The sequence below is a fragment of the Terrapene carolina genome, unplaced genomic scaffold (genome assembly GCF_002925995.2).
Source record: "Terrapene carolina triunguis isolate 2854851 unplaced genomic scaffold, T_m_triunguis-2.0 Scaffold93, whole genome shotgun sequence".
NCBI classification, from domain to species: domain Eukaryota; kingdom Metazoa; phylum Chordata; order Testudines; family Emydidae; genus Terrapene; species Terrapene triunguis.
In genome coordinates, this window is record NW_020664444.1 from 30,029,900 (window position 1) to 30,055,382 (window position 25,483).

Below are 25,483 nucleotides of genomic sequence, written 5' to 3' on the forward strand. Positions count from 1 at the left end.
GCTCGATCTATAGTCATTCCCTGCCTCTGTTAACAACAGGATGGCAATAGACTGGAATGCTTAATTCCTGCTAGTGGCTGTAGTAAGCCCTGACCTTCACTCACACACACACACAGAGATTTATATTGCTCATCATCACGTTTAGTAACCTCTGCTCTGCTCCAGGCAAAAGCAGACTGGGGAATTGCATGTAGCTCCGCCTGTGTCAGTGACATGTGTGGTAGGTAAGCACCACCTTCTCTGGGAGAGCCCTACCCAGTTTAGTGGGAGAACTCACCCCTGGAGTAGTGACAGAGCAGGACTGGAGGCAGCTGCAAGTTTCCCTGTTCCTTCCTTCCCAAGAAGTGCACTGTACCTGAAGGATCTAGCAGCAACCTCCTTCAGCCAGCTGGGGAAGGAGCTGGCAGCCAGCATTTTGCACTGAGGCAGCTGCTAGCACCAGGGAAATCACGATGAACTCTCTCTTCAGGAAAAGAAACAAAGGGAAATACAGCCCCTCGGCACAGAAGAAGAGGTGAGTACTCTGTTCCTTCATACTAGGCTACTCTGGCATTGCCAGCCATTGCAGCCTGTAGAAGTCAGGCTCTCCTTGAGCTGGGAAGATGCAGATTATAAAGTGGAAAGGTAACAATTAGCAATTCCTACGTGATCCTTGGAGAGAGTAGCACCAAGCCGATCTGTAGCCAGGCTTCAGAGCAAGAGCCCGGCGAGCAGGTGCTAGCAGGGCATCTGAGAGGTGCAAAGACCACAGACGCACAGCAGAGAGAGCATTACTTTGCATGCAGCTTTTCTGGGGATGCACAGTGTTAGGACAGTAGAACTGGTGCTGCTGTTTCCTTTGGCTTCCCTGCTTTTCAAAATAGTGCTCGTTGGGGTTGTCGGCACATTCCAGAATTGAATCTCTCCAGGGTGTGGCCATACCTCTGTGTCTCCCCTTCCTTCCTCCATCCTTGAAAGGGCCAATTCCAAGGCAGAAGAACATGTCTCGATGTGTCCAGCTTAAAACATCAACCCACGCTGATTTGATAAACAAGAAGTAATATATTCTGTGCACAGGGGACCGGTGCCAAAAGGAGACACCCACTGGGCGCTGTGCCAGCTCTGGCCAGTGGGCAAGGGAAATCCAGAGGCCGGGCTATTAGAACGCTGCACAGTGCTACCAGGGCAAGTGCTGCAAACATTCGGTGGCCCCCATGGGGAAGTTTAAAGGGCCCGATCCTGTGAGGGGCTGACTGCCCTCAAACACCCATTGATTTCAATAGGAGCTGAAGGTGTTCTGCACTTCACAGGATCAGGCCCTAATCCCTTGGCAGAGAGTCTGGCTAGAACAGGGGTGGGCAAACTTTTTGGCCTGAGGGCCTCATCAGGTTTTATAAATTGTATGGAGGGCCAGTTAGGGGAGGGGGTTGTGGCCTGGCCCCCACCTCCTATCTGCCCACCCCCCGGACTCCTGACGGCCCCTCTGGGACCCCTGTCCCATCCACACACATCCCCGCTCCCCGTCCCCTGACTGCCCCCGGACCCCCGCCACCCCATCCAACCCCTCCTCTAATTCCTGACAGCCCCCCCGGGACCCCTTCCCCATCCAACCACCCCTTCTCCCTGTCCCCTGACTTCTCCCGGAACCCCTGCCCCTGACTGCCCCCTACCACCCCATCCAACAACACCTCCTTCCTGACTGCCCCCCTGGGACCCCTGCCCCCATTCAACCCCCTGTTTCCCCCCGACTGCCCCGACCCCTATCCACACCCCCTCCCCCTGACCACCACCCCAAACTCCCCTGCCCTCTAGCCAACCCTCCTGCTCCCTGCCCCCTTCCCGCGCTGCCTGGAGCACTGGTGGCTGGTGGCACTACAGCCGCGCCGCCCGGCTGGAGCCAGGCCACACTGCCTCCGCCACCACGCAGCAGAGCACCGGGTCAGGCCGGGCTCTGCAATTGCGCTGCCCCAGGAGCTCACAGCCCCGCCACCCAGAGCATTGCGCCAGTGGCGGAGCGACCGAGCTGAGGCTGCGGGTGAGGGGGAACAGTGGAGGAGGGGCCGGGGGCGAGCCTCCCGGGCCAGGAGCTTTGGGGCTGGGCAGGACGGGCCCACGGGCCGTAGTTTGCCCACCCCTGGGCTAGAAGCACCTATTAGCAATGAACTGTGTCTGTTAGTACATACTGAAACCCTGTGGTAAACAGGCCCGTGGATGGATTATCCAGTCTCTACAGTGGGCAGGCAAATGTACCCTTGGAGAGCAAAGCTCTGTCTAGGGTAGAGAGCCAACCTGTTGCTGATACCCATCGTCAGCCATCCAGATAGTGGTGGAAACAGTTTATCCATGAGAATAGATGGCACAAAGCACCTGCCACCCCATTACAGAGCAGCTTGCTTGGTTTGTATCCCAGGCTCTTTCCTCCATGAGGTCTTGTTAGCTAATCTATCCCCCTCTCAGTCCTTTTTTTAGTTACTCAGCCCTTGTGCCATGATCCCCAGCAGTTACAGAGTTTGTCCCATCCTCTGTGATAATCAGGCCCACTGCTGTGGGGCAAGCCTCTTTGGGAATGTTGATTTGGGGGCAACAGGTGAATTACATCTGCCAGGACCCAACCCCGCCTCCACTCTATTATTCCACTCCGTCCCCAGCTAGGATCCCCACCACCTTCTAATATTCCCTGGTGTAGGATCCTTGCCACCCTCCACTCCACAATCAGCTCCACCCTCTGCTCCCAGCTCCAGGACCTTTTCTCCCAGCATCCCCCCCTTTGCTAACAATGATCTCTCTCTTTTCTCCATACACTCTCCCTCTAATCTGGAGCTCCTTCAGGAACCTCTTATCTCCCCCACCTCCTGCATCCCTGGGCACATTCAGAATTTCCATGCTAATGGAGGATGACATTCCCGATCACTCCTAACAAACCCCCAGAGAAAACTGAAAGAGAAGTTGGCCCGATTCCTCTGCAAAGTTGAATGGAAACTCTTTTGTTGTGTTGCTGTTCTTGGAATTGTTAAAGGTTTCCCTGACGCGCGCCTTTGATAGAACCCTGGTGAGATCCAACAAGCCTGTCAACTGTGTGAGTTGGTTTCTTTTTTAAAGGATCGGTTATGGAGAGGCATCTAGGGTGGAGACTTGGAAAGGCCCTCTGTGTTTGTGTTATACTCGGTCTCCTTCATTAACTCAAACACACCCACTTCAAAATGAGAGGGAAGGAACCAGCTGAAAAACACCCTCTTGGCAGCTTGAGTTACGCCGTGCTCCCACAGGCCTGGCAAGCCAGAAGGCCACAGCTAGCCAGGTGCTAACTTATAATATCCAGATGAAAAAAGGAATCAAGACAGAGCCAAGCAAGAGAATGGGGTGCTAGGGGTTAACATTTCCAAAGGGCCTTTGGGGGGAGTTTACACCAGCAAAAATGAACTGCAGGTGCAAATCAGAGTACTTGCACCTCTACTTATCCTGATTTGCCTTCACGGGCAGGTAATTAGAGGTGGAAAGAACCAGATTTGCACTGATAGCTGAACTGGGGGTAGAGAAATGTGTGTGGAAATTGCACTCAGAAAGGAAGCCACTGTTCTGATAAGAGGTCCTTAAGTGACACCCAGCAGCAGAGATATTAGCAGGGGAAGTGATGCAGCTTTGGAACTGCAAATTAAATACAACCTCTCTCTGGTGATTTTATTTTGCTCCTGAATATATTATGCAACCTCAGAGGGGAAGCTACTGCTCCTATAATGTATTGAGTACACCAAGAAAGAGCTTGTTGGCCAGCAGGGCTAGGCAGAGTGGATCTATAAGGGAAAAGACGACCTGCCTGAGGGACAGGAGATGGACTTAAATGGAGAGACAGTGTTGTTTAGAGGGATGGCAAGATAGTAGAGCTCAGTCACAGTCAGTGAGCTGACCAACAGCGGCCATTAAATTCCTCTCGAGTTTTCCTAGGCTGGTGGCTGCTTCTGTGGTTGAGGGAAGCAAGGTGATATTTTTTCCCTTTCTATTGCAATTAACCCTACACTTGACAAAGTACCTCTTCTTTTAGCTCGTAATGGGGTCAGCATGCAGCAAGTTAAGTTCTCTTGCCAAGGACAAAATATGATAAAGGCTAGATCCTAAGGTATCTTTACTCCTTCAGAATCCATGGACTTCAAGGCCAATTTTGCCTGCATAATGGCTTTGGGATTTTTCCCCATTTTTTATATCTCAGATTATAAACAAGCAAATGTGTTAAAGCTGTAGAAGGCTGAGGGGGAACAGGGTTAAATAGAGTTCCAGTGTTCCTCCATGCACAATGGAAACGATGCTAAAATTCCCAAGAGCCAAGGTTAGGCTGCTGTGAAGGCTGAATGATTCATTGTAGCAAGGAGAAGGAAACCTGGACTCTCTCCAGCCTCCAAACACAATCTGAGCTTGCAAATTAAAACTAGGGATGGATGGTTTACAGAAGATTCAGAACTTACAATTGATTCAGCAAAGCAGAGAAGTTTGACTCTTGTGTGGCAGCTTCTCCAAACTAGCCAGACCCCTTGGGTAGGCAAACCTGGCCTGGAAATCAACAGAGGATGATGTTGTCTTATGAGAATCAGTGTTTTTGGTACTCCTAATCAGCCAGGAAGTTGGGGAGAAACAGGCTGTCTTGCTGTATTTTGAGGCTTCTGATATGCTGAGCTAGATCAAAGCTATAAAGTGAAGAGCCAGGAAAATGATTTTTGGGGGAGGGGGAGGAGGGTGGAAGCTAAATTAAACTTTTTCAAACTTTTGAAAATTCAGTTCAAGTTGTAGGGGAAGATTCTGATCGGCTCTTGTTTTACCCCTGGTTCCGTTACACCCCCGTCTCCTGGCTCACCATTACCCACTCACGCTACCTGGCAGGCCACTCTGCCTTTTGCCCAGGTTTAGATTTTGATCGTTGAGCTACTTGCCCAGGCCTGCAGCTTGTATCTAACTGCTACCCACTGAACTCACCCAGCTCACTCACTCATTGCTGCTTCACACAAAGAGATCTTCCTTCGGTAAAGGAAAGCCAAGGATTCAGTCTCTCTTCAGCCCATGAGCGAGTTGCAGAGACGATGAGATACAGAAGTGTCTCCCATGAGCGAGAGAAAAGCTGTGACCCAGTTAGCACCAATCCTGGGCGTTAAAGACAGTATCAATAGCTAGCTATTATTCCCCTGCAAGGCCAGGGGATTGGGTGGGGAATGACAGGGGTTAAGAGGCTCAGGTTTGAACCCAAATCACCCTCTCTTCAGATGGGGTGTAATGCAGGGACTCTGGTTTAACCTGAACTGGCAACCCCTTGGTAAAAGTCTCCAGCTGAACATTCATTCCAGGCAGTGCTGCAAACAGGAAAGCCAAGGGGTGCAACCCAATCCAGAGGAGCTCCTAGGTCACGCCAGCCCTCTCTGCTCTATGATCAGCAGCCCTTACGTTATTCTCATAGGAGAGTAGCACTCTTTTCCTTTAAAGTGTTACACTTAAATAGGCTCAGCTGCACAATTAACCGCCAGCTGGGAGTGCCTCCGTGAGTAGGGTTACCAGATAGCAACTGTGAAAAAACGGGACGGGGGTGGGGGATAATAGGCGCCAATATAAAAAAAACATCTCCCAAAACAGGACTATCCCTTTAAAAACAGGACATCTGGTCACCCTATCCATGAGCCATCTCTGAACCCTGCCTGGGAATTAACCTCCACCAGCACCAGCTCCTTTTGGCTTGCGCTTCCCCCTGGGAACATTAGTAGGGCAGCAGGGCTTTGCAGGGGAGCCCAAAATACCTATGGATGTTTGGAGTCAGCTTTGGTGGTCTCTCCCACTGTCAAACAGCATCTCCTCCCAAATGGGGCTTGAAACACACACACACACACACACACACTCTCTCTCTCTCTAACTTAGCATTCAGGCAATCCAAAACAAGACGGCCCTCTACGCTCATCACGGACGTTACCCAGGCACTGAAAATGGAGACATTCGACCCTGCAAACTTGACCCCTTAAGTATTAGGTGTAGGTGTATATAGGGCCTGATCTGGAGAGCTGCCTCCTGTGGTCTGCTGGGCATCCTCCCCTCTGCTGGATGTCAGTGGGAGAGGAGGGCCTGGACCCAGAAAGCGGGATGCTGGATCTCCTGCTGGGAATACTTTGGACAGACACACGCAGCAGAGGGAGGGCTGGGCAAGGCTAAACAGCCCTGGCTCTGTGGGTGAAGCGCAGACGTATCGTGCCAACTCGCAGGGTTTTAGCACCAGTCTCACACTGTGGGGGGGTTTCCACCTAAGAACCGCAGCTCGTGGAGTCAAGTGATGACACAGGAATCACAGCTTTGATATAACAGTTATTATTGGTATTACGAAAGGGCTTAGGAGTCCTTGTCGGGGCCCGGGGCCCCACTGTAAGTGTCTAGCCTTCATGGGTGTAGAGGAAGGCTTGAACCGTGCCACGGAGGCTCAGAAGCCAAATAAAAGGAACCCCGAGCTGTTTAAAATCTCATGATTTTAACCAAACTAGTGATGGTGGGAGGGGCAGTACGGCACTGGCTCACTCCAAAGACAGTGATTGCTGTTTGGTTAAGTGAGGTTTAGTGCTCGACTGGTGGGCCTAGAGACGCCAGTCCAGATCCTCGGCTGCTGTAAATCAGCAGTGGGCCAGTGAAGTTATGCCAGGCTCTACCAGATCCAATAAACAGCTATAACAAGGGTCTCCATAGCGCCGGCTTCCTCCCGCTGCTTTACCGGCGTGCCCCAGCCCTGCTCTGGCCTCTCGGGCTGCTCACAATTTTAAATTGCACTAACTTCCGGAATGAAGCGGGTTGGAGTAATTGTTCATTGTTCCACACGTCTCTCTGCACCGCGCTTCGCCTGCCCGGCCGGCACGCTACAGGTGAGCTCCGTATAAACGAGGCCTGATTTAGGCCGCCTGTGTGCAACACTGATGTGATGTGGACACATGAACCGTTTGTTGTTCAAAGCAGAGTTTCTCATGGTAAAAAAATGAAGGGAAACCAGAACTGGGCTGCTTACGCTCACTAGGCTAATCCCTGCTCTGCTGCCTGGGTGCAGCCCTATTGAAATCAATGGCATTGCACGCATGTAACAGAGGACAGGATATAGAGTCCAATCCAATATTCACTGACGTTATTAGAAAGACTCACATTGACTACACTGGGCATTGGATCAAACCTTTTGCCCACTGCATCTTATCTTTATGAAAGGCCCTGTGTACTGTGTTGGCACACTGGCCTGCAAGGAGAGACCCCTGAATTACACACCACCATCCCCCTTCCACCTCCTCTGCTCTGCACAGCTGAGGCACTATCCCTTGCTCTTTATTTTTGAATTTAATTCATTTTACTCTGTGCCATGGTTGATGTGCTGAGACATAACTGCATGGGGCAAGCTGTTGTGGGGGGAGCTGGAAGTTTTGGCAAAGAGGGTAGGGAATAGTTGGAGTTTCAGAACTCAGGAAAGCAAGGAATTCACATTGAATTTTGGCCCCTGGGAGGAAGCTGAGGCTTTTGGCATTAGGGAGGGTGGAGGTGACTTTAAATGGGGGAGTTTGAATTCCTCATTCCCCTCCCTGGCAAATCTTGAGAGCAGCTAGCAGCTAGCTGCCTGCTGCACCCCATCCCAATACCTGCCACTCAATGCAACAGCTTGATGAGCCTGCTGAACGATACTGACATTTAAACAGCCACCATTAGGTTTCAGAGTTAATGACACATCAGGCTGAATGGGAGCATCAACCCCCTCACTCAGAACTATTGTTTTGGGCAGTCTTTAGACTCAGGTAGATGCCAGTGCATTGCTTTACACCAGAAAGGGTGGACACTTTTTTTTTTTTTAAATGAAACCTTAGATTCTATTGATCAATTACCCAAGCTGAAAAACTAAGGGAATTATGTGCCCACACAATCACTTCAGACACAGGGCCTTGTCTGTACAGCATTCTGGAGAACTGGCTCTGAGCAGGTGCTGGACTTTCAAGTGTCTCTACTTGCCTAGAGGAGTGCTACAGTCATTAGGCTGGAATGTGGACCAAACACTGTTTTAGTACATATAGATAACAACTGACAAACACCATCTGCAGTAATTAATCCTCAGAATGCTTCCAAGGTGGGGAAATATCATCATCCCCATGACAGAGATGAGGAAACCAAGGGAGGACAGGTTAAGTGACTTGCTCAAGGACACAAAGGGAGTCACTATGAGAATGAAAAAACAACATCTCGGAGTTTCTGACTCCCAGGCCTGTGTTAGGCTCTGGGCCCGACTCCTATTTCAGGTACCCTAGTGTAAGTGTGAAGTAACTCTTCTGAGCCCAGTGGCACTACTCTGCATTTACAGCAGTGGAAATAAGATCAGAACCTAGCCCCATCCCTCTCTTTCAGGCTGCAGGGATTTGAGTGTTAAATAATAGCACATTCTCTAGCACAATAGAGCCCCAACTTCCATTTTAATGACACCACCACCTACCTCTTACATAGGGTTTTTCATCAGTGGATCTCAAAGCACTTTACAAAAGGAGGTCAGTATCATTAGCCCCATTTTACAGATGGGGAAACTGAGGCACAGAGCGTCGAGGTGACTTGCTCTAGGCCACCCAGCAGGCCAATGGCAGAGGTAGGAATAGAACCTCCATCCCAGTCCAATGGACTAGGCACGACGCCACTGACTGAGGCTTCTAGGCATGACTGTAATACAAGTAAGAAATAGCTAAACACAATTTCAAAAAGAAGCCAGTACCCATCTGAGCATTTCTTGCGGATAACAACTAGCCAGAAGAGCGATCCACTGGCAACGTAGTGCCTTCTGGAGTGCTAACCTCCGGCTTGGCTGACACCAGGGAGTTCTACACTTTTTACAGCTTGAGTTCAAAAGCCAGATTGTGTAGCTGGGGTAGGAAGAGACACGTATCATCTGTGGCTCAGACTCAGAGGGGCGGGCACACACACACACACACACACACACACACACACACATACACACACAGGCTAGTGGGTTACATTTAGATTCTGGTTCACTTACACTAGTGCAACTCCTTGGCCTTGAGTGCTTGCCCATTGAAGACAACGGAAAAGATCCCGGGAAGTCCTTCCAATTGATAACACAGTTCAGTTCCTTTGACTTAACTCTTTAGAGCTCAACCAGAGAACTAAAGGTAATGGCACCACATTTGTTTTGTAAATTTGTGAACAGCCTCCTTGGACTGGGGAAACATCTTCTCTTGCTGAAGACCGATGGAGGATGAGGATGATGGAGCCTCCACATGAAAGGAAAAGATCGTGGCAGTTAATGAAGTCAGGATCGAGATAAATTGTCAGCACTACAGATCTTGGGCACAAGTCTGCACCAACTGACATTCTGTACAAATCCCATTGAAATCAAGGGGTCTGAGTCATGTCTCTCTCACACCTGTGTAAGTCAGGAGTAACTCCAATGAAATCAGCGGCGTTACATCAGCATCAAACGTGCACGTGAGAGGAGAATCTGGCCATTGACTCCAGCGGGGTTTGTGGGGGGGGCGTAAGTCAGTGCAGAATTTAGCCCATTATACAGAGAGGATTTTATCCGATACAGTGAAGCCTGCTCAGAAACATCTGTCAGGCCAGATGTGTTAAATTTGTGGATATGGGCTGAATCCAATGCATTGACTTCAGTGAGGTTATGCCAGAAAATTAGACCCTGGATGTCTTCATAGTGAAATCCTTTCGCCTGCTCAGATAATAAAACCATGCAGAGCTGTAGCAAACCCCCCAGGTACTGTAGGTATTGAAAGAGTCACCAGAAAGGGGCTGATTCTGCTCTCACTTACGCTACTTTTATGCCAGGAGAATTCCATTGACTAGTTCCATTGATAGTGACTCACGATTTACCCCAATGTGAGAAGAGAATCAGGCCTGATGATATCAGACACGTGAAGTCAGTAGCCCACTGTGCACTGGCTAATCACGATTTGAAGCTGCAGCTTCTACAGTGCGGAGGACCCCAAGGAGTTGTAAGTGGCGTAATGTGGACAGCATGCATCAGACTACATGCCTCATAATACCAGGGGCTTCAGCATGGAAGTGGAAATGGTATTGCAGAAGAGGAAGCTAAGGGATAGCCAGCTAGGAAGAGAGCTGCTTAAATGAATGGGTGTCGGGAACCATAATGAAGAAACTCAAATGCAAAGGGTGCTATTGGTATTGGACAGATGAGCGTTACAGTAACACAGAGCCTTCTGGCACTAGTCCCAGCCATGGCCAAGGCCACAATGGGATGGCTCAAGTTCCAGTATTGGATGTAGAGCTGACCCGTTCCAAAAGGGCACCAATACTCCATTTGAAGTTACTGAAAGTGTGGCTAGTTCTGCCTGCCTCCCCCACCTGTGGGGAAGAAGGTCCAGGTACAACACACCTGGGCTGTGGAGGAAGCTGCATGATGGGAATCCGTCACAAAACAAGAAAGACGCCCTGTCACCAAGTCCGCGTGTCAAACCTTATCTGCTCTACGTTGCTATTGCTCAGGCGGAGTCACTCCCTTCGCTTTGACGTACTAATTGGGCAGCGCAATGGAAAGAGCAGGAGCAGCCACGATTATCTAAGCCCCATTCGGTGAGCACAAGATGAACTGGACACCCTGGCTCAATGGAGCGTCTCCATTCACGGGTGCTGAAAAACTCCACTCTCATAGCAAGACATTTAGCAGCATGCCTGTCTATGGCTAGCGGAACCCACACGGACCCCGTGTGTCCAAACACCTGACCATTCCTGGTGCATCATTCCTTCCACTCCTTGGCCGTCATCTCCTTGTCCTTCCCCGCAGGCTCCTAGCCACCTTTCTCATAAACACAACAACAATTATCTATGCATTGGACACCAGCTTCACACCCACACGCAGGAGTTTGCTATCGCTTTAGTCCCAGTCATCCACGGGCGCGTCCCTCCCAAGGAAGATGCTGCTGTGCTCTGCTAGCTCTTACCTGTTGTATTTTACTTCATTAACTTTTAGATAGGAACAAGAAAAAGATTTGGTCCATTACTTCCCTTGGAAATATTCCTCCCCTCCCCACCTCATACAAAAGTGGGGCAAGTAAATACCTAAACCCCACCCCTCCTGTATTATATTCGCAGTGAGACCCAGAGTGGAGAGATGGTCTTGTGATTAAGACACTGGGCTAGGACTCCAACTTTGCACCAGGCTAGCTGATGTTGGGCAAGTTAGTTCATTCCTCAGGGCTTTGCTTTCCCATCTGTAAAATAGGAACAATAGTATTTCCATTGTCTGTCTTGTCTATTCAGATAGATAGCTCTTTAAGGCAGGGAATGCCTCTTCTCATGCACAGCACCCATACAGCCCAAGGTCCCTTGGCCAGGGCCTCGAAGGGTACATCTGTACAGTGAGCGACAGCAAGTCTCTGCAGCCGGGCTGACAGCGTTGGGCTTGCAAGTCTCACTCCGAGTGCTAAAAGGAGCTGGGTAGAGACTGCGGCTCAGTCTGGAGCTCGGCTCTGAAGCCTGGGGAGCCTCAGTGCTAGATTTTAATTTCACCGAAGAGTTACTCACATGCGTAGAAGTCGATGGGATCATAGGCTGGATAGAAACCAAATCAAAAAGCCCTGTAGTAAATGCAACTATTCTGTGCTTCCTGTAGCTAAATACAGAGCCAATAGTGTAATTCTACTGAAGTCAATAGAGAGACTGTCACTTATGCTTGAGCTGAATTTGACCTGTCCACTTTCAATGGAACGGGCGCTCTTTCACACAGCTTCAGCCTGCGTGATGAAAAGTAGCCATGTGCTGAGATATCAGTCATATACATCGTTCTTAAGGCTAGTCTTTTTTCCATGGCTAAAACTTCCCCTGTTTTTGTAAGCCAGCTGTCAAGGGAGGGATTTTTCCCCATTGGGCAGCAGTAATAATAACAAGAGAAGACGTAGTAACACATCAAGATTGCAGGAGTGAATGTCAACACCTGTTGAAACTAGCACAGGGGATAATGCAGAGCCATTTAAAACTGAATTGTAGTATCTTCCCACCAAAATCCAGAACCTTTTGATTTTTGGACAAATCCCCTATAAAGTCGGATCCAATTCCCAGTGGGAGTCTTTCCATGGATTAGAGCAACCTGCTCTGATTTCTGTTGGATGGCATTCAGTTGTAACCCAGAGCTGACTTGTGGTCAAAAGCGACCTGCAGGACATCCATGTGAATATTCCACTATGAGATTTTGAGCAATGAGGAAGCAAAGGGAAACTCAAGAAGACAATGAAAGCCCCCGAAGGGATTTCCCAGCACCTGTCATCAGGTGTAAAGCCGGAATGCAGGATCATATCAGAGTGTGTGGACATGTGCACATTCCAGAAATACCTGACCTCTGGACTTCAGGCATTTCATCAGTCAAATGAGAACACTTTGGTTCAAAATCCTGTGTGATTATACAAAGGAACTAACAGCAGACAGAATTCTTATCAGCTTAGGAGGCTGGCTGAAACTGCTTCATAGGCATGCAAAATATTAAGGATTGATTTGATGCACGTGAGCATGTTGCAGATTCAGGCCCTGATCCTGCACATACATAATCTTTTGCGTGGGAACAGTCCCGTTAATTTCAAAAGCCAAAAGTGCTAGAATCCTTTGTCAGACAAACATGGTGCCCTCTCAAAGTGACAGCCAAGTTATTGGGTGGGGAGGAGATAAAAGTAGAACATTCCAATGACCTTTCATGTTACCAAATGGCAGTAAATGGCATATTAGGTTTAAATCTCGAACTAGGCTGGAAGGCTTGGGGGACTGGTAATGAGATAGGGAGATTTTCCCAGTTCTAATCCAGCCAAGATGCTAGGGAATCAAAATGGTTACCCTACAAGGAGGAGTGGCCTTGTGAAAGGCATCCAGTTCACATCATGAGACCCACCACTTTGTTTGGCACTAGTTCGCTTGCCTGTTGCCAGTCTTAAGAGAAAAGCCAAAAGCCGAATGAACCGTGAAAACGGAACTTCCATTCCACCGTAAAGCAATCCCTGCCGAACAGGGGTTAACTTCTTGTTGCTGCTGCCCAGGGTGAATAGAAGACTTCAGTCTCCAGAGCTGAGGAGCAAGATGGCCAAGGAAGGAGAGGGGTTCTGGACAACTATGGGGTCCATCCACTTTCAGTCCCTTGCCAGCTCATGCATCTGGGCAGAGCTGTCCCTTGGGCGGGGTGACCAATCCGGGCCCCGCGCTTCGGGGAGCCCCACGGGCTGGTGTGATTGGCCGACGCGGTTGGTCCTGGAAGAGATGAATCCATCACTTCCACCTCAGGCCCTGCACCCCCCTAGGGATGGCCCTGTATCTGGGCAGAATTGCTCCAGGTAGCGTCTGCCAACTTCTGGGACCCCTTCTCAGAGGAGCCAGCCTCCACGTTCTCAAAGGCCATTTTCCAATGAAAAAAGGAACATTTTTCAAACAATGATGACTAGCTCTATAGGATCCTAATCTCATTTTATCCAAAAGACCTACCTGTAGGAACATAGTGATTGCCAGGCTGGATCAGATCAACAGGCCACACTGGTGGAAAATGCACAAATAACCTGCCATCAGCAATTATGTAACAATCTGCCCATAGGACAAGCTTCTTCCTAGCCCCCTCAATAAGTTGCCTTCTGCTGTGGAACAGATGGGCTTAATATCTATTCCAAACTTTATTTCCAAATCATTAGTATTGTAGTGCTGGATGTTCACCCTGGTTACATTTCAATCCCCCAACTCCCTCACTCGCCTATATCCTTGTGCATCTAGAGTGATTTTATGTCCCCCCGTGCCATTCCATTCAGACGATCAAACCTCCACTTAGGGCTCATCCACAAATTTTCCATCAAAACTCTCTTTACTCCCAGTGGAAAATTGGATCTTTAGTAAATGAACATTTTCATGTACAGCATACACTTTCCTTAAAATTATTCGATTTTTGGCAGAAAATGGAAAAGCCCTAATTTTTTTTCAGTTTTCATCCAAAAATAAATGTTCAGTTTTCAACAAAAAAAGAAGGTTCTTTGTTTTTGTCCAATTTTTCCAGGGAGTGAACAAACTTTTTCCAATCAGCTGTAGTTTCACTAAACATTTCCTTACATCTTTTGGAACTCTCCAATGAAGATTTTACTCCAGTACAGCATATCTAAACTCATCTGGCAGATCACTCCTCCAAGTGGGAGAACCATCTTACTGATGACATGTGGAAAGAATACAGGGTAAAGAAAACTGACTTCTCAGGTTCTATCTTACAACAACAATGATGTGTATCCCAGTGCTGCACCAATCATGTGCTTGTATACTATACATCCATGATGCAGGAACCAGCAATCAATCAGGCCACATCTTCTGTTCTGATTCTCTAAAGATACATAGCTGACTCATGATGAGCAAACAAGATGCAGAGATGATGTTTAACAGGTCTTCACATCCTTACAAATCATTCTGTTGTCGTGTTTTATTCCTAAAACTAAGCTATCGGAGAAACAGGTCTAGTGTAAATTATAAACACGACTAGCATTTCTTTACAAATATTTACCTACCTGGGTAGGTTTGTTGATTAAGAGGTATAGAAATAAGATGAAATTCTTTACACTAGGCCAAAGGTTAGATCTAAAGTTTAATTAAAATTCAGGTGGTTTTCCCCATTCGTTGTACTGTAACATGTTCTGTTGCAAGTTTGGGGCTGGAAGATTTTAGGCTCAGGGGGTCAACCATAAAACTCACCTTACAAACAGTGGAAGGTTTTTGTTAGATTTCCCTGAGCCAGATCCTCAACTGGTATAAATCAGAGCATCTGCACTGAAGCTAAGGAGCTGGTCCCTAGTTTAAACTGCAGTCTGCAAATACCCATTGTATTGCTAAAGTGCTTGCTTGAAGGAAGCAGAAAACCGAGTGGCAAAGAGCTGCCAACAACACATGAAAACATGTTCTCACCTGCTCCAAACAACAGCTTCACAAAATCTTCCTGTACTTGTCTTCTGCTAGTTACTTCTAACAAAACACCTGTAAGGCTAATAAAACGTTTACAAATTACCATACAAATTGTCGTCTCATTACACTCACTTCAGTGGCCACCTGCGAGGAGAATTTGCCCCCATGGTGATTCAGCTCCTCCCCAAAGGGGCAGTTTCTGTCCCTTGTATCTCAGCTCCTTAGTCAAAACTCTTGTATCCTCCTTGGGAGGTCTTGTCTCGTTGGCTTGTACTGTAGCTTTCCTCTCCGTTATATAGCAGCAGTGTGTGCGCATGTTGTCGAGGCCCGGGCAGTCTCTTTCTGTTCCAGACGAGGGGTGGATTCCAGACTCAATGAACATAACTTTGCCATTCCCCGCATAGGGAGGTCCTTATTCAGGGCCAGATTGTGCCCCCAAGGCCACATGGGAAGGCATCTCTCTGTGCCCAGATCTCCCCTCTTCCATGTGCATGGGGAACGAATGGCATCACAGCACCATGCCTCCCCACTTCCCAAGACCCCACAAAAGGCTTTCTAGGAGAGGGATCAGGACTGGGCAGGCAGGGAGTAGGGAATGGGCAGCCCTGCCTTAGGAGAAGATGGTCATGGGGGAAGGAGAGACATGCTGGCCCCTCTATTAGCCCCATGGAGGCTGTATTCCCTGACCCACAGAGTTCCCTCTGAAGTGGGACCCCATTAAGATGGGGTCCTAGAGACAGGTAAAGTCAGGTGGTGTCCATGGAACTCTATAGGAGCACATATTGGGGGATCAATACGATTTCGAGATGGGCCTGCAGATCATTCCACTTAGCGGGGGGTGGGGGGACAAACCCTGCCCCAAACGGATCAGTCAGGGACCTGAGCCCTCTCCTGTGGGTTTCGCTGCAGGAGGCAACTCTCTGGCACTCAACCCTCATAGACAACTCCCATGGAAGCCAAGAGCTAACAACCCAGCAAGGGGCACCGGGCTTGGCCCATGCGCTGGACACACTGTTCCATCAGACCAAGGGGAGACTGGTCTCTAATCAGACTGGACGTCTCAGCTGTGGAGAGGGTTTAGTTTCACTGTTCAAACTCACTCTTAGGCAGTGTGGGGAAGCCCAGCAGAGTATCTCCAGCCTAAGCCCTCTGTGGCTGCAGCTTCAAAAAACCAGATCAGTGCATCTCTTCTCTGAATTGTTTAAAACAGTCTAACCCCAAACCAAAAGGGCCATGATCTCCTCCTTTACCAAGGCTCCAGCCAGTAAACCAACAGCCTCTTCTCCACTCTCTACAGGAAGCAATCCAGCCACCAACTTAATAAAAAAAATACAAGCCAAGCAAGCAAAGCATGGCACAGTCCCATTGTCCAGGGTGACTGCGTGCCACATCTGCTTTTCATTAGCATTGCGTCCATTTGTTGTTCCAGTTGTAGTTATGAAACAAGCCTGAGCATTTCCAGCAGAGAGCAAGCTGGCGCCAAGAATCGCTGCATTTCCCAAAGGCTCTGTGGTCAGAGAGGACTCCTGAGTGCTGCTCTTTGGGAAGCACGAAAAGGTTTCCCCTGCAGGTTTCCTGACATGGCCAAGCCAGAGCATCCTGGTGAATGGTCTGTGACACAAGCCAGAAAGCTTCACTGGCCACCAAGCCTCTCAGATGATCAGGCTGATTCTGCTCAGCATTGTGGCATCAAAAGTCTTGCCGGTGGCTTGGAGAGACTCTGGAGCTGTGCCCAAGATGGCAGTAGCTGACGGCACTCTTCTTGCGGCGGGCAGGCCTCCGGGCTGCCAGGGGAAAGCATGCAAAGGAGTGGCAGCTACCACGGCCTTGGAAAGTTTGCAGGGCATGCTCATCGCCACCCCATGTCACCAGCAAGATGCTTGGCAGGCAGGACAGCGACGACTCCCCTAATCAACATGGCCACGCCCCTTCTATTTTATGGCAGCGATTCTCAACTGCCACACACCTTGTGCTTTCACTATGCCTGGGCAGAGTGGGTATGAAATCCAGGCACTCCACAATATAGCAGCTTATGTCCATTTTGCACAGGTGCAAATTATGATTCAAGGGGCAGTGGAGAATCAGGCTCAAGGAGCTCAAATGCCTGTGCAAGTGGGAAGGGCTGTGTATACCTTCTCTGTTTCACCTTGTGTGCCATGCAGGGGCCCACAGGGCCAGATCCTAAGCTGGTGCAAATCAGTGTAACTCAATGGGGCTATGCTGATCTACACACCAGCTGAGGATCTGGTCTGTCCTGTTTGGAGTTGCATTAATACACGTTCTGTTGGTGCTCACGTCCTGTTGCAGGATCTTAGCAGCAGGGGCGGCTCCAGGCACCTGCGCACCAAGCGTGTGCCTGAGGCGGCAAGCCGGGGGGGTGGCGTGCCGGTCACCGTGAGGGCGGTAGTCAGGCTGCCTTTGGTGGCATGCCTGCGGGAGGTCCGCCGGTCCCGCAGTTTTGGTGGCAATTCGGCGGCGGGTACGCCAAAGGCGCGGGATCAGCAGACTTCCCGCAGGCATGCTGCCGAATCCGCATGGCATGCGGACCTCCATGCTTGGGGCGGCAAAATACATAGAGCCGCCCCTGCTTAGCAGGCCCAGACAGCCAATAACTCGCCATTTCCCTCATCACTGCAGAGGGATTTTCAGCACCCTTTCCCAGGCTGAATGAACTGAACGAACATAGCATACTGCTCACAGGGCGAGGAGTCAGACAGTGGAGTCGACGGTAAAGGGAGATGGGGGAGACATTGCTTAAAGCCTCTTAGACTCATAACTGGGACTAGTTAGAAAATATGGACATCCGACAGGCAAGACGGTGCAACGCACCTTTCGACCAAACCACCATGCCTGTAAGTCTCGGTACAAGCCTTTCATGATTAAAGCGCAGAATTATAAGATCATAAGACGATCATTTGCTTTTCTCTTCCTCCTAGGATCTCAAAGCACATCTAGTGCTCCATCTCCAAGGGCTAGGCATTATTAACAGCCATTATTAATTAATGAACCCTCAAAAATGCCCCTTTGTGGTTGGGAAGATGTTTTATCCCCATTGCCCGTCTGTAGCCCACAGAGATATGGGAGCAGGTTCTGACCTGCTTGCCCATGGTGAACAGTAACTTTGCTCCACCGAGGGCCCCAGCAAAGTCTAGTGGGCTGATCCTTACTCACTCATGCTGGTTTTATATCAGTATCATTCCACTGACTTCACTGAAGTCATTCCTGGTTTTCACTGATGGAGGCAAGTGGAGAATCAGGTCTTCTGGGGCCCCTTGTGGAGTAAAGTGCTACATAAGCAAAGGAAGGAGCCCTAACAGGATCTGGCCCAGGTGATGTGTCTAAGGTCTCTCAGCGATTCAGTGGCAGGTCTAGGAATCCTGGTTCCCAGTGCCCATCTATAACTAGAACCCTACCAAATTCACAGCCATGAAAAATGTGTCACGAACTGTGAAATCTGGTCTTCTCCATGAAATCTGATTTTTTTGTGTACTTTTACCCCATACTATAAAAGTATCCTATACTATATGGTAAAAGTATACAAACGTACACAGCGCTGCCTTCAGAGCTGGGCACCTGGCCTGCAGCCGCTGCTCTCCGGCCACCCAGCTCTGAAGGCAGCACAGAAGTAAGGGTGGCAATACTGTGACCCCTCTACAATAGCTTTGCAACCCCTTTTTGGGTCGGCACCCCCAGTTTGACAACTGCTGAGTCTTAAGGGCTTTACGTGATTATATTTTGCCATTTTTAAATACATATTCATATTTTGTTACAACACCCTGAAATTGAAGAGTTAAAAACCTGAAACCGTGAAATTCAAGGTTTTAAAAATGCTATCACAATGAAATTTATGAAAATGGACTGTGAATTTGGTAGGGCCCTATCTATAACCCCAAGAATTCTGCCAACGTTAATCCTATAGAGGCATTTAAATCCAACCCCTTGAACTATTACATTAAAACAGGACACATGGTTATTTTTGCCAGGAGTCAAACACAATGAAAGAGCTTACGCGGCTGACGTCTTCAATCGCCTTTCAGGCACCCAGTGCATCCGAACGGGGCTGCTCAGAAATCCTGGAGAGTGTCTGCACAACATATTGCTTTGCACTGCTGGGAACAGAGCCTTGTAATCCTCCCCTTAATCTAATCAACTCCTTGCACTGAGAGGCTCCATGGAAATGAAGTCATTGGCTATATTGCAAACTGCTTCTAAAACAGACCTAATGCAGGGGCTTTCCCTCACCTGCTAGATGGGTACACACAAACAAACCTGGGCGTGCGATGGAAAACCACACTCCCCTTAGGTGAGCTGCAAAAGGCATATCCTATCATCCTCCCTTGGCGCACTCCTCACCCGTAAGTACTTTCCCCACAGCAATGGGGACTTGTGCTATTTTGAGACTCTGTAGAGGCAGTTTCTTCTTGGCTATGAAGTACTTGCAGCTGCAGGAGAAAGTCAGCAAGCAGCATTACTTATCTCGGAGCAGTCAGATGACAACACCAAGTGCATCTGCTGTGCAGTGACTGACCCTCACCTTTATGTCTGAGGAGGTTTCTGACCAATAATAACTTCATTCGAGTCGATGTCTAGGGTCACATTTTCAAAAGTGGCTTCGGGCCAGAAGTGCAAAGGTATTTAGGTGCCCAGAGATGCTCCTAGGTGCCTAGTAGGATTTTCAAAAGCATCTCAGTGCTTAACTCCCTTTGAAATCAATAGAGGTTAGGTGCCCAGGCACTTCTAAAACACCTACTAGGTGCCTATCTACACAGCCTTAGGTGCCTAAATACCTTTGAAAATCTGTCCCCAAGTCACTTTTGAAAATAGGACTTATGCACTTTTGAGCATGTTGCCCGAAGTCACACCACGCTGTGCTCACAATGGGGTCTATTATTTCCTGTTCATGCATAGTCCACGTTAACACAGTGGGCCAGATTCTGATCTTACTGACAGTGATGTAAATCCAGAGGAACTCCACTAGGGTGTAGCACTAGTGGAAGTAGCTTAGGCCCTTTATGGGTTTCTAGGATATCACTTCTTCAGACTTTTTATCTCTCAACATCTTGAATCCCATTTTGTCTGTGGAGCTCATAGAAAAAGTTACACAAGGCACCACAGTCCTAGATAATTCTTCACCTCTGAATATTTGAAGAGTTGGGCACACAACTGAACGTTTCACGTGCACGTGCAGCTACTACGATTGTGCACACAAATCATGTCCGCACAATTGCTGTTTGTGCCTGTGATCACCCAGATTGCCTGAGCAATTGCAGCATTTGCCTTCACATTAGATGCACGACTGGGCATACATTTTGTGCGTGCAACTCTTCTGAAAACCAGGTTCTGTGCTTTTAAGAGTGCCCCATTCTGGCCTGGCATTAACAATAGCATTGAACACATCTGATGCGATTTGAAAGGCAAATGGCAAGGTTACTTTCTTCTCCAAAACCCCGTTCATTTGCTGTGGCTTTAAGAGGCCCCGGAGCAATGTTAGGACTTTGTTAATTAAGAGTTGCTAAACTGAGAGACAGTGACAGATGCTGACACTAAGCTAATAACCAGCACCAGTGAGTAGCAATCTGATGACAGACAGAAGCTTCCTGGCTTCCATAAAGGAAGACAGAGCCAAACACTGTGCTAAGAGGGAGAGTAGAAATGCTAGCATGTGTGTCCACTGCCACAAGAATCCTACTGGCTGGGACAGGATTACAGGGGGGCACGTGGTGGGCAATGGGTAGAGGGGTGAATTTTTCTGATCTTTTGGAAAGGGCACTAACGACGCCTGGCTAGTACGTGCTGCACAGCTCAGCCCTCATGCCAGTCAGCTTGGTCACATCCCAAGATGGCAGAACTCATGTCCTGGGTGGCCCATGGTGCAGGAACTGAGAATTGAGATGCATGTCCCTCCGAGAGCTCTCTTGACCACTAAGGTTAGATCACGTTGCAGCTGAAATCACACAGCTGCAGCGAGAACATCAAGACCACCTCCTGCCCTCCAACCATTGATGCTACTGGGAGATCTGCCTGTAGACAAAGGGCATGGCATGGCCCTATATCTGTGCAAAGTCTGCGGAGAGTTTTGACCTGATCTATGGAATTGGACAACTCATTATAAAATCCCCTGCTAAGCTTGGAGAAAATGGGTGTTGCTCAAGCAGACAGATAAGCTTAGTGCTTTGAGGAGCTTGGACAGATGAGAGTCTGGTTCTGAAGTAGGAGAGGCTTAGTCCATGTTCCACTAAGATACCTTCCTGGTTCATCTTTATCCCACGCTGCGTTTGCACGAGGCTCTGGTCTTGTCATAGTGCATATTCCTGAGCTGAGTCAGGCCTTGGGTGGGACCCTGCCACGGAAACCCCAGGCGCTGTAAGAAGTGGGGTTATGGGACCGGCACTCTTCCAGCGGAGCTGGCACTGACCAGCATTCCGCTAGGCTGTGTTGTTACTTTATGCTGCTACAAGTGCCCTCCTTTGGAGGAAATATGAAACCCTGATCTTGGCATTATTTTAACGAGCAATTAATATATTCAAAGCACTGTATCAAGGTTAAGCCTTCCACCACCCTTTAGTCCCATTTTATAGAGGGGAAACTATCTATTGCCAAGAGGTTTAAATGTCTTGCTTAAGGCCACACAACAAACTGGTTTCAGAGAGAGGATTTGAACTCAGGACTTCCTAGCTACCAGGCCTATACTCCGGCCTGTGAACATTGCTGGTTCTTATAAAGCTGGCTGGGATTACTCAACCTCCCCTGGCATTTTGCTCAAGCTTGCAGCTGGTGGCTTGGCCACATGCCAACTCACCCTGCCTCACTCACTAACCCTGCTGGCTCTGGCGGGATGCCCTGTTTTCAGTTCCCGACTGACGCTAATGTGCAGCGTTGTGCTGTTGCCTCTTCAGGGCTGAGTAAAGTGGTTTGTGTCTATAATTTGTGAAGCACCTCAGGACCCTTCGGCAAGCCAGGCAATAGCAACAGATGGGGCTCGCTCTACTCATTGCTAGGAAATGAGCGGGTCCTTTAGAAACCAGAGGTTCACCAGCCACCATTGTAAGGGGTGGTTGATAACGCCAATTTCCCACTTGCAAACTGATAGAACGGACAGAAGATGTAGCCAGCCTAAGCCATCACTGAGTCTTCCATACCCGGAGGGGGGAAATTCACTCTCCAGCAGCTGCCACTTTGCACTGGCTACGCTGATGCAACATGTCTGCAAAGTGACCAGAAAGTCTGCCCCGCCTCACTCCCAGTAACAGCTGCAGCTAGTTCCCTGGCAGGTACAGAGCCGGTATAGCCAGCTCTATGCCACCCCTCCCCAGGCACAGAGGGTGTTACTAGGGCGTTCCGCTGCCTGTGTTACATTTGCCGAGGCCGTTGCCACCAGGGGTGCAAGTTGGAACTTGTGTCCGAGAGTGAGCCAGCCCCTGGCACCCTCAGGATGAGAGTGATGCAGCATCTCCCCTGCCGTGGCTTTGCACTGAATTAAGGCCTAAATGCTGACTTGCAGCAGGGACTCTGGTTCCACTTGGCAGGTGCTTTGTTCCATCATCACAGGGCTGATCTTAGGAGCCTAGTGGTTTGTGCACCACCAGCTCAAAGCATCAGACACCTACAGGGGGCGCGTGGGATCAGATCTCCTGCAGCAGCCGAGGCAGCTCAGTGAAACAAGGGGATGAAGATTCCGAAGGTTCTTCGATCTTCTTGTGTCTAAGATCGAAAGAGGCAAAGTCTCCTCTCGCTTCCACTGCCAGGAATTGTCAAGCAAGATGAGCTGCCGGGCCCTGAGCCATCATCGCTCTGCAGTGTGCAGCCCCCCACACCGGCGTATAGTAGGGGGGGAAAACTGCAGCTTTCCACACCTGCTCTGCATGGGTGTCAGCGCCTGGGCACGGTTCCCACTGCGCTCCTGTGCCAGGCAGTTCCTGGGGTAGAATGCTGCCGAGTGGTACGGAAACAACAGCGGTGTATGAAACACTCAGTGGATGAGCAAACACTGGTAAGAAACAAGGAGCCTTCACTAGCTGTCCAGGATCACTGCATAGAAAGGAAGATGCATCTCCCTGTGAATTGCAGCTCTGGCCACCAGCCCGAGCACTGGGGCTTGGGGCCTTTCCTTATGTTATTAAATCATGAGCACAAGATCAGTTGGGGCCTGATCCTGCTAACTCGCACTCATGCGCGCTGTCCCACTGACGTCAGCCAGGCTTCTCTTGTGGGGTGAGTGAGGCTCCCCGAGCCGCACCGCCCTGCAGGGACAAACTGTCCTTCTCTCAAGGAGTGCTCCTTGGGCAACCGCCCACATGGACAAAGCCGACCTACGTGGACCCGTCCCCCTTTGTTTGGTTTAGATAGCAAGGTGCTTTCCTTACAGCGTGGATGCCCTTCACCTAGGACGCTGCCAAGGACAGCATCCCCGCTGCTGGCCCGTTCCTGCAGCTGATACACTGCAGTGGAAAATTACAGTGCTGGCCATGGAGCCTGACCACACCAGGAGTCTTTGCACTTACCGAGCTGGTGGCTACTGGGTTTGCTAGGTCCTCAGGCACTGGAGGCTCATCTGGGCACCTCAGAGCTCTTTCAGGCCATGGATCGCATCATGTTCCAGACACGCATCTCAAACAGCCTCAAGCACAAGACTCCCAGGGCAGATTGTAAGATGTGCCCAAGGGTGGGCAACGTCCAGCTGGGACTTGCTGAGCATGGCTTTTCCTGGCCCAGCTGGAGCGGGAGCTCCCTCTCGACTCACCTGGCTAAGGGGCTGCTAGCAGCTTCCAGGTTGAAGCCTCACTTGTGATGACCTGCGGGGAGCACACACAGCCAGCTGCTCAGGGAGCTACAGTAGGTGGTGAAGGCAGCTGTAGTGACCAGCCAGCGACTAGAGGGAATCCTCCAGTGCACACCAGGGCTCAGATCTGCAGCTGATGCAAATGCCAACACGCTGCAGCTGAGGGCCTGACGTGCTCTCTCCATGCCTCCATCCTCAGTGAACCTGTCTCTCCTGCAGACCCATGGAAATGCCCCTATCCATGCTCTGTAACATGCAGCCCTCTGAATACCCATATGGCCCACCCAGATACATCTTGCCTTTTAGGGCCCAGGAGAGCTGCTGATTAACAAGCACCTGGGGAAGAAAAGGGCAGCTCTGCTTTGACTTTGAGTAACACCAGTGCCTCCCCCTTGACTCCCCTGGGAAGGCAGTGGTGTAACTATAGGAGGATGTGGCCTCAGATGTATGCCCACACAGCCAGCTGGATGTGTGCATGTGCCCATCCTGTGCTGCTGGGCTCTCCTTCCTACCCATGGTGCCAGTCCAGCTGGTTCTGTCCTTCCCGACCACGCAGAAATCCATGGTAGTCCTTTGCCTCTTACCCAGCACATGCAGAGAATCCCTGCATCCCATCCTCAAACTGTGGTCTCAGGGCCAGGCAACACCAGCCCTGGATCCAAATGGCCAGGATCACTCCCTCTCCCTTGCTGCTGTTGACAGGGGACAACCTGCATCGGCGGGGATTAGTTGCGACCTAATCTCTGCTGAATGCACAGAGCAGCTTTCTATGGAGCAGCTCCCAGCGTCTGCTAGACTGGAGCAAGGAGGTGATGCACCCGTATCTGTGCTGCCCCCCGGAGCAGCTGCTGGCTTGAAGAGGGGGCGTAGTGCAGCCAGCAGCCCACCTCAGACTGCAGGTTGGGCCAGAACGTCAGGGACACCCTGGCTGGTGGTGAATGATCATCACAGGCTGTATTTGGGACTTAGAAAGCCAGGGAGACTGACGGGGTCCCATCTGTCCAGCAACCTCAGTAAACAAGCAGGTTTGCCTTCACTCCGATGGACCTGTATCCTCTCTGCCATGAGAGATGGGGGGCATGCACACAATGATCAGTCAGGGAGCCCCACCCGAGAGTCCCTTTCCCCCCTGCTCTGGGGCTGTCCCATTCCCCCTTGCCCTCTTGAGATCATGCCCCTAGTTCCTGAGGCAGGGCCTGGCCTGGCTGTGGTGGGGAGGGCAAGGTGCTCCCATCCTGCTGCGTGGGAGATAGTAACCTGGCCCCTCCTGGCAGGGCAGCCGAGCATTCTGGAAACTATTAGAATGGCAGCAGTGAGTCATGTGCAGCTGCAGCGCCTGGCAGGCTGAGCTGAGCCCTCTCCCTCCCTCAGATGGGGTCAGGGCCATTGGGCACAGAGAGCAGGGCTGGCTCACCGCCACCAGGGCGAGGCACTTCCAGAGATCCCGGAGCCTGGCAGCAGCTCAGGAGATGGGTCTCCCCCTTTACTCTCCTTAGTCACCGGCCTCAATTCCTCTGCTCTTCTCTCCCCACAGCATCTCCAGCAAGGAGCTGTCAGAGCTCATCGAGCGGCTGCAGAAAAATGCCGACCAGGTGGAAAAGAACATTGTAGAAGCCGACTCCCGAATGCAGAATGTGAGTAAGAGCTGCCCCTACACTCAAACCCCACTGCACTTAGCCACACTCCTTCCCATCCACACCCCCACTCCTAGTCTTCTGTAGGCACCTGTTCCCAATACATCCTGCCCACACTGCCCATTCTCCCTCTAGGATTGCCCCCTGACATCATCCAATCTCTAGCCAGCCTCTCTTT

At 50.0% G+C, this 25,483-nt stretch overlaps 1 protein-coding gene across 1 annotated transcript in view; it reads left to right on the top strand.

The window, feature by feature from the left end:
- Positions 1 to 452: 452 nt before the first annotated feature.
- PPL (periplakin) overlaps positions 453 to 25,483 on the top strand; it is a 53,041-nt gene continuing 28,010 nt past the window's right edge. Inside the window, exons 1-2 of the mRNA XM_024214395.1 lie at positions 453 to 514; positions 25,206 to 25,305. Coding sequence (XP_024070163.1) covers positions 453 to 514; positions 25,206 to 25,305 — 162 coding nt within the window. The remainder of the gene's footprint in view (positions 515 to 25,205; positions 25,306 to 25,483) is intronic.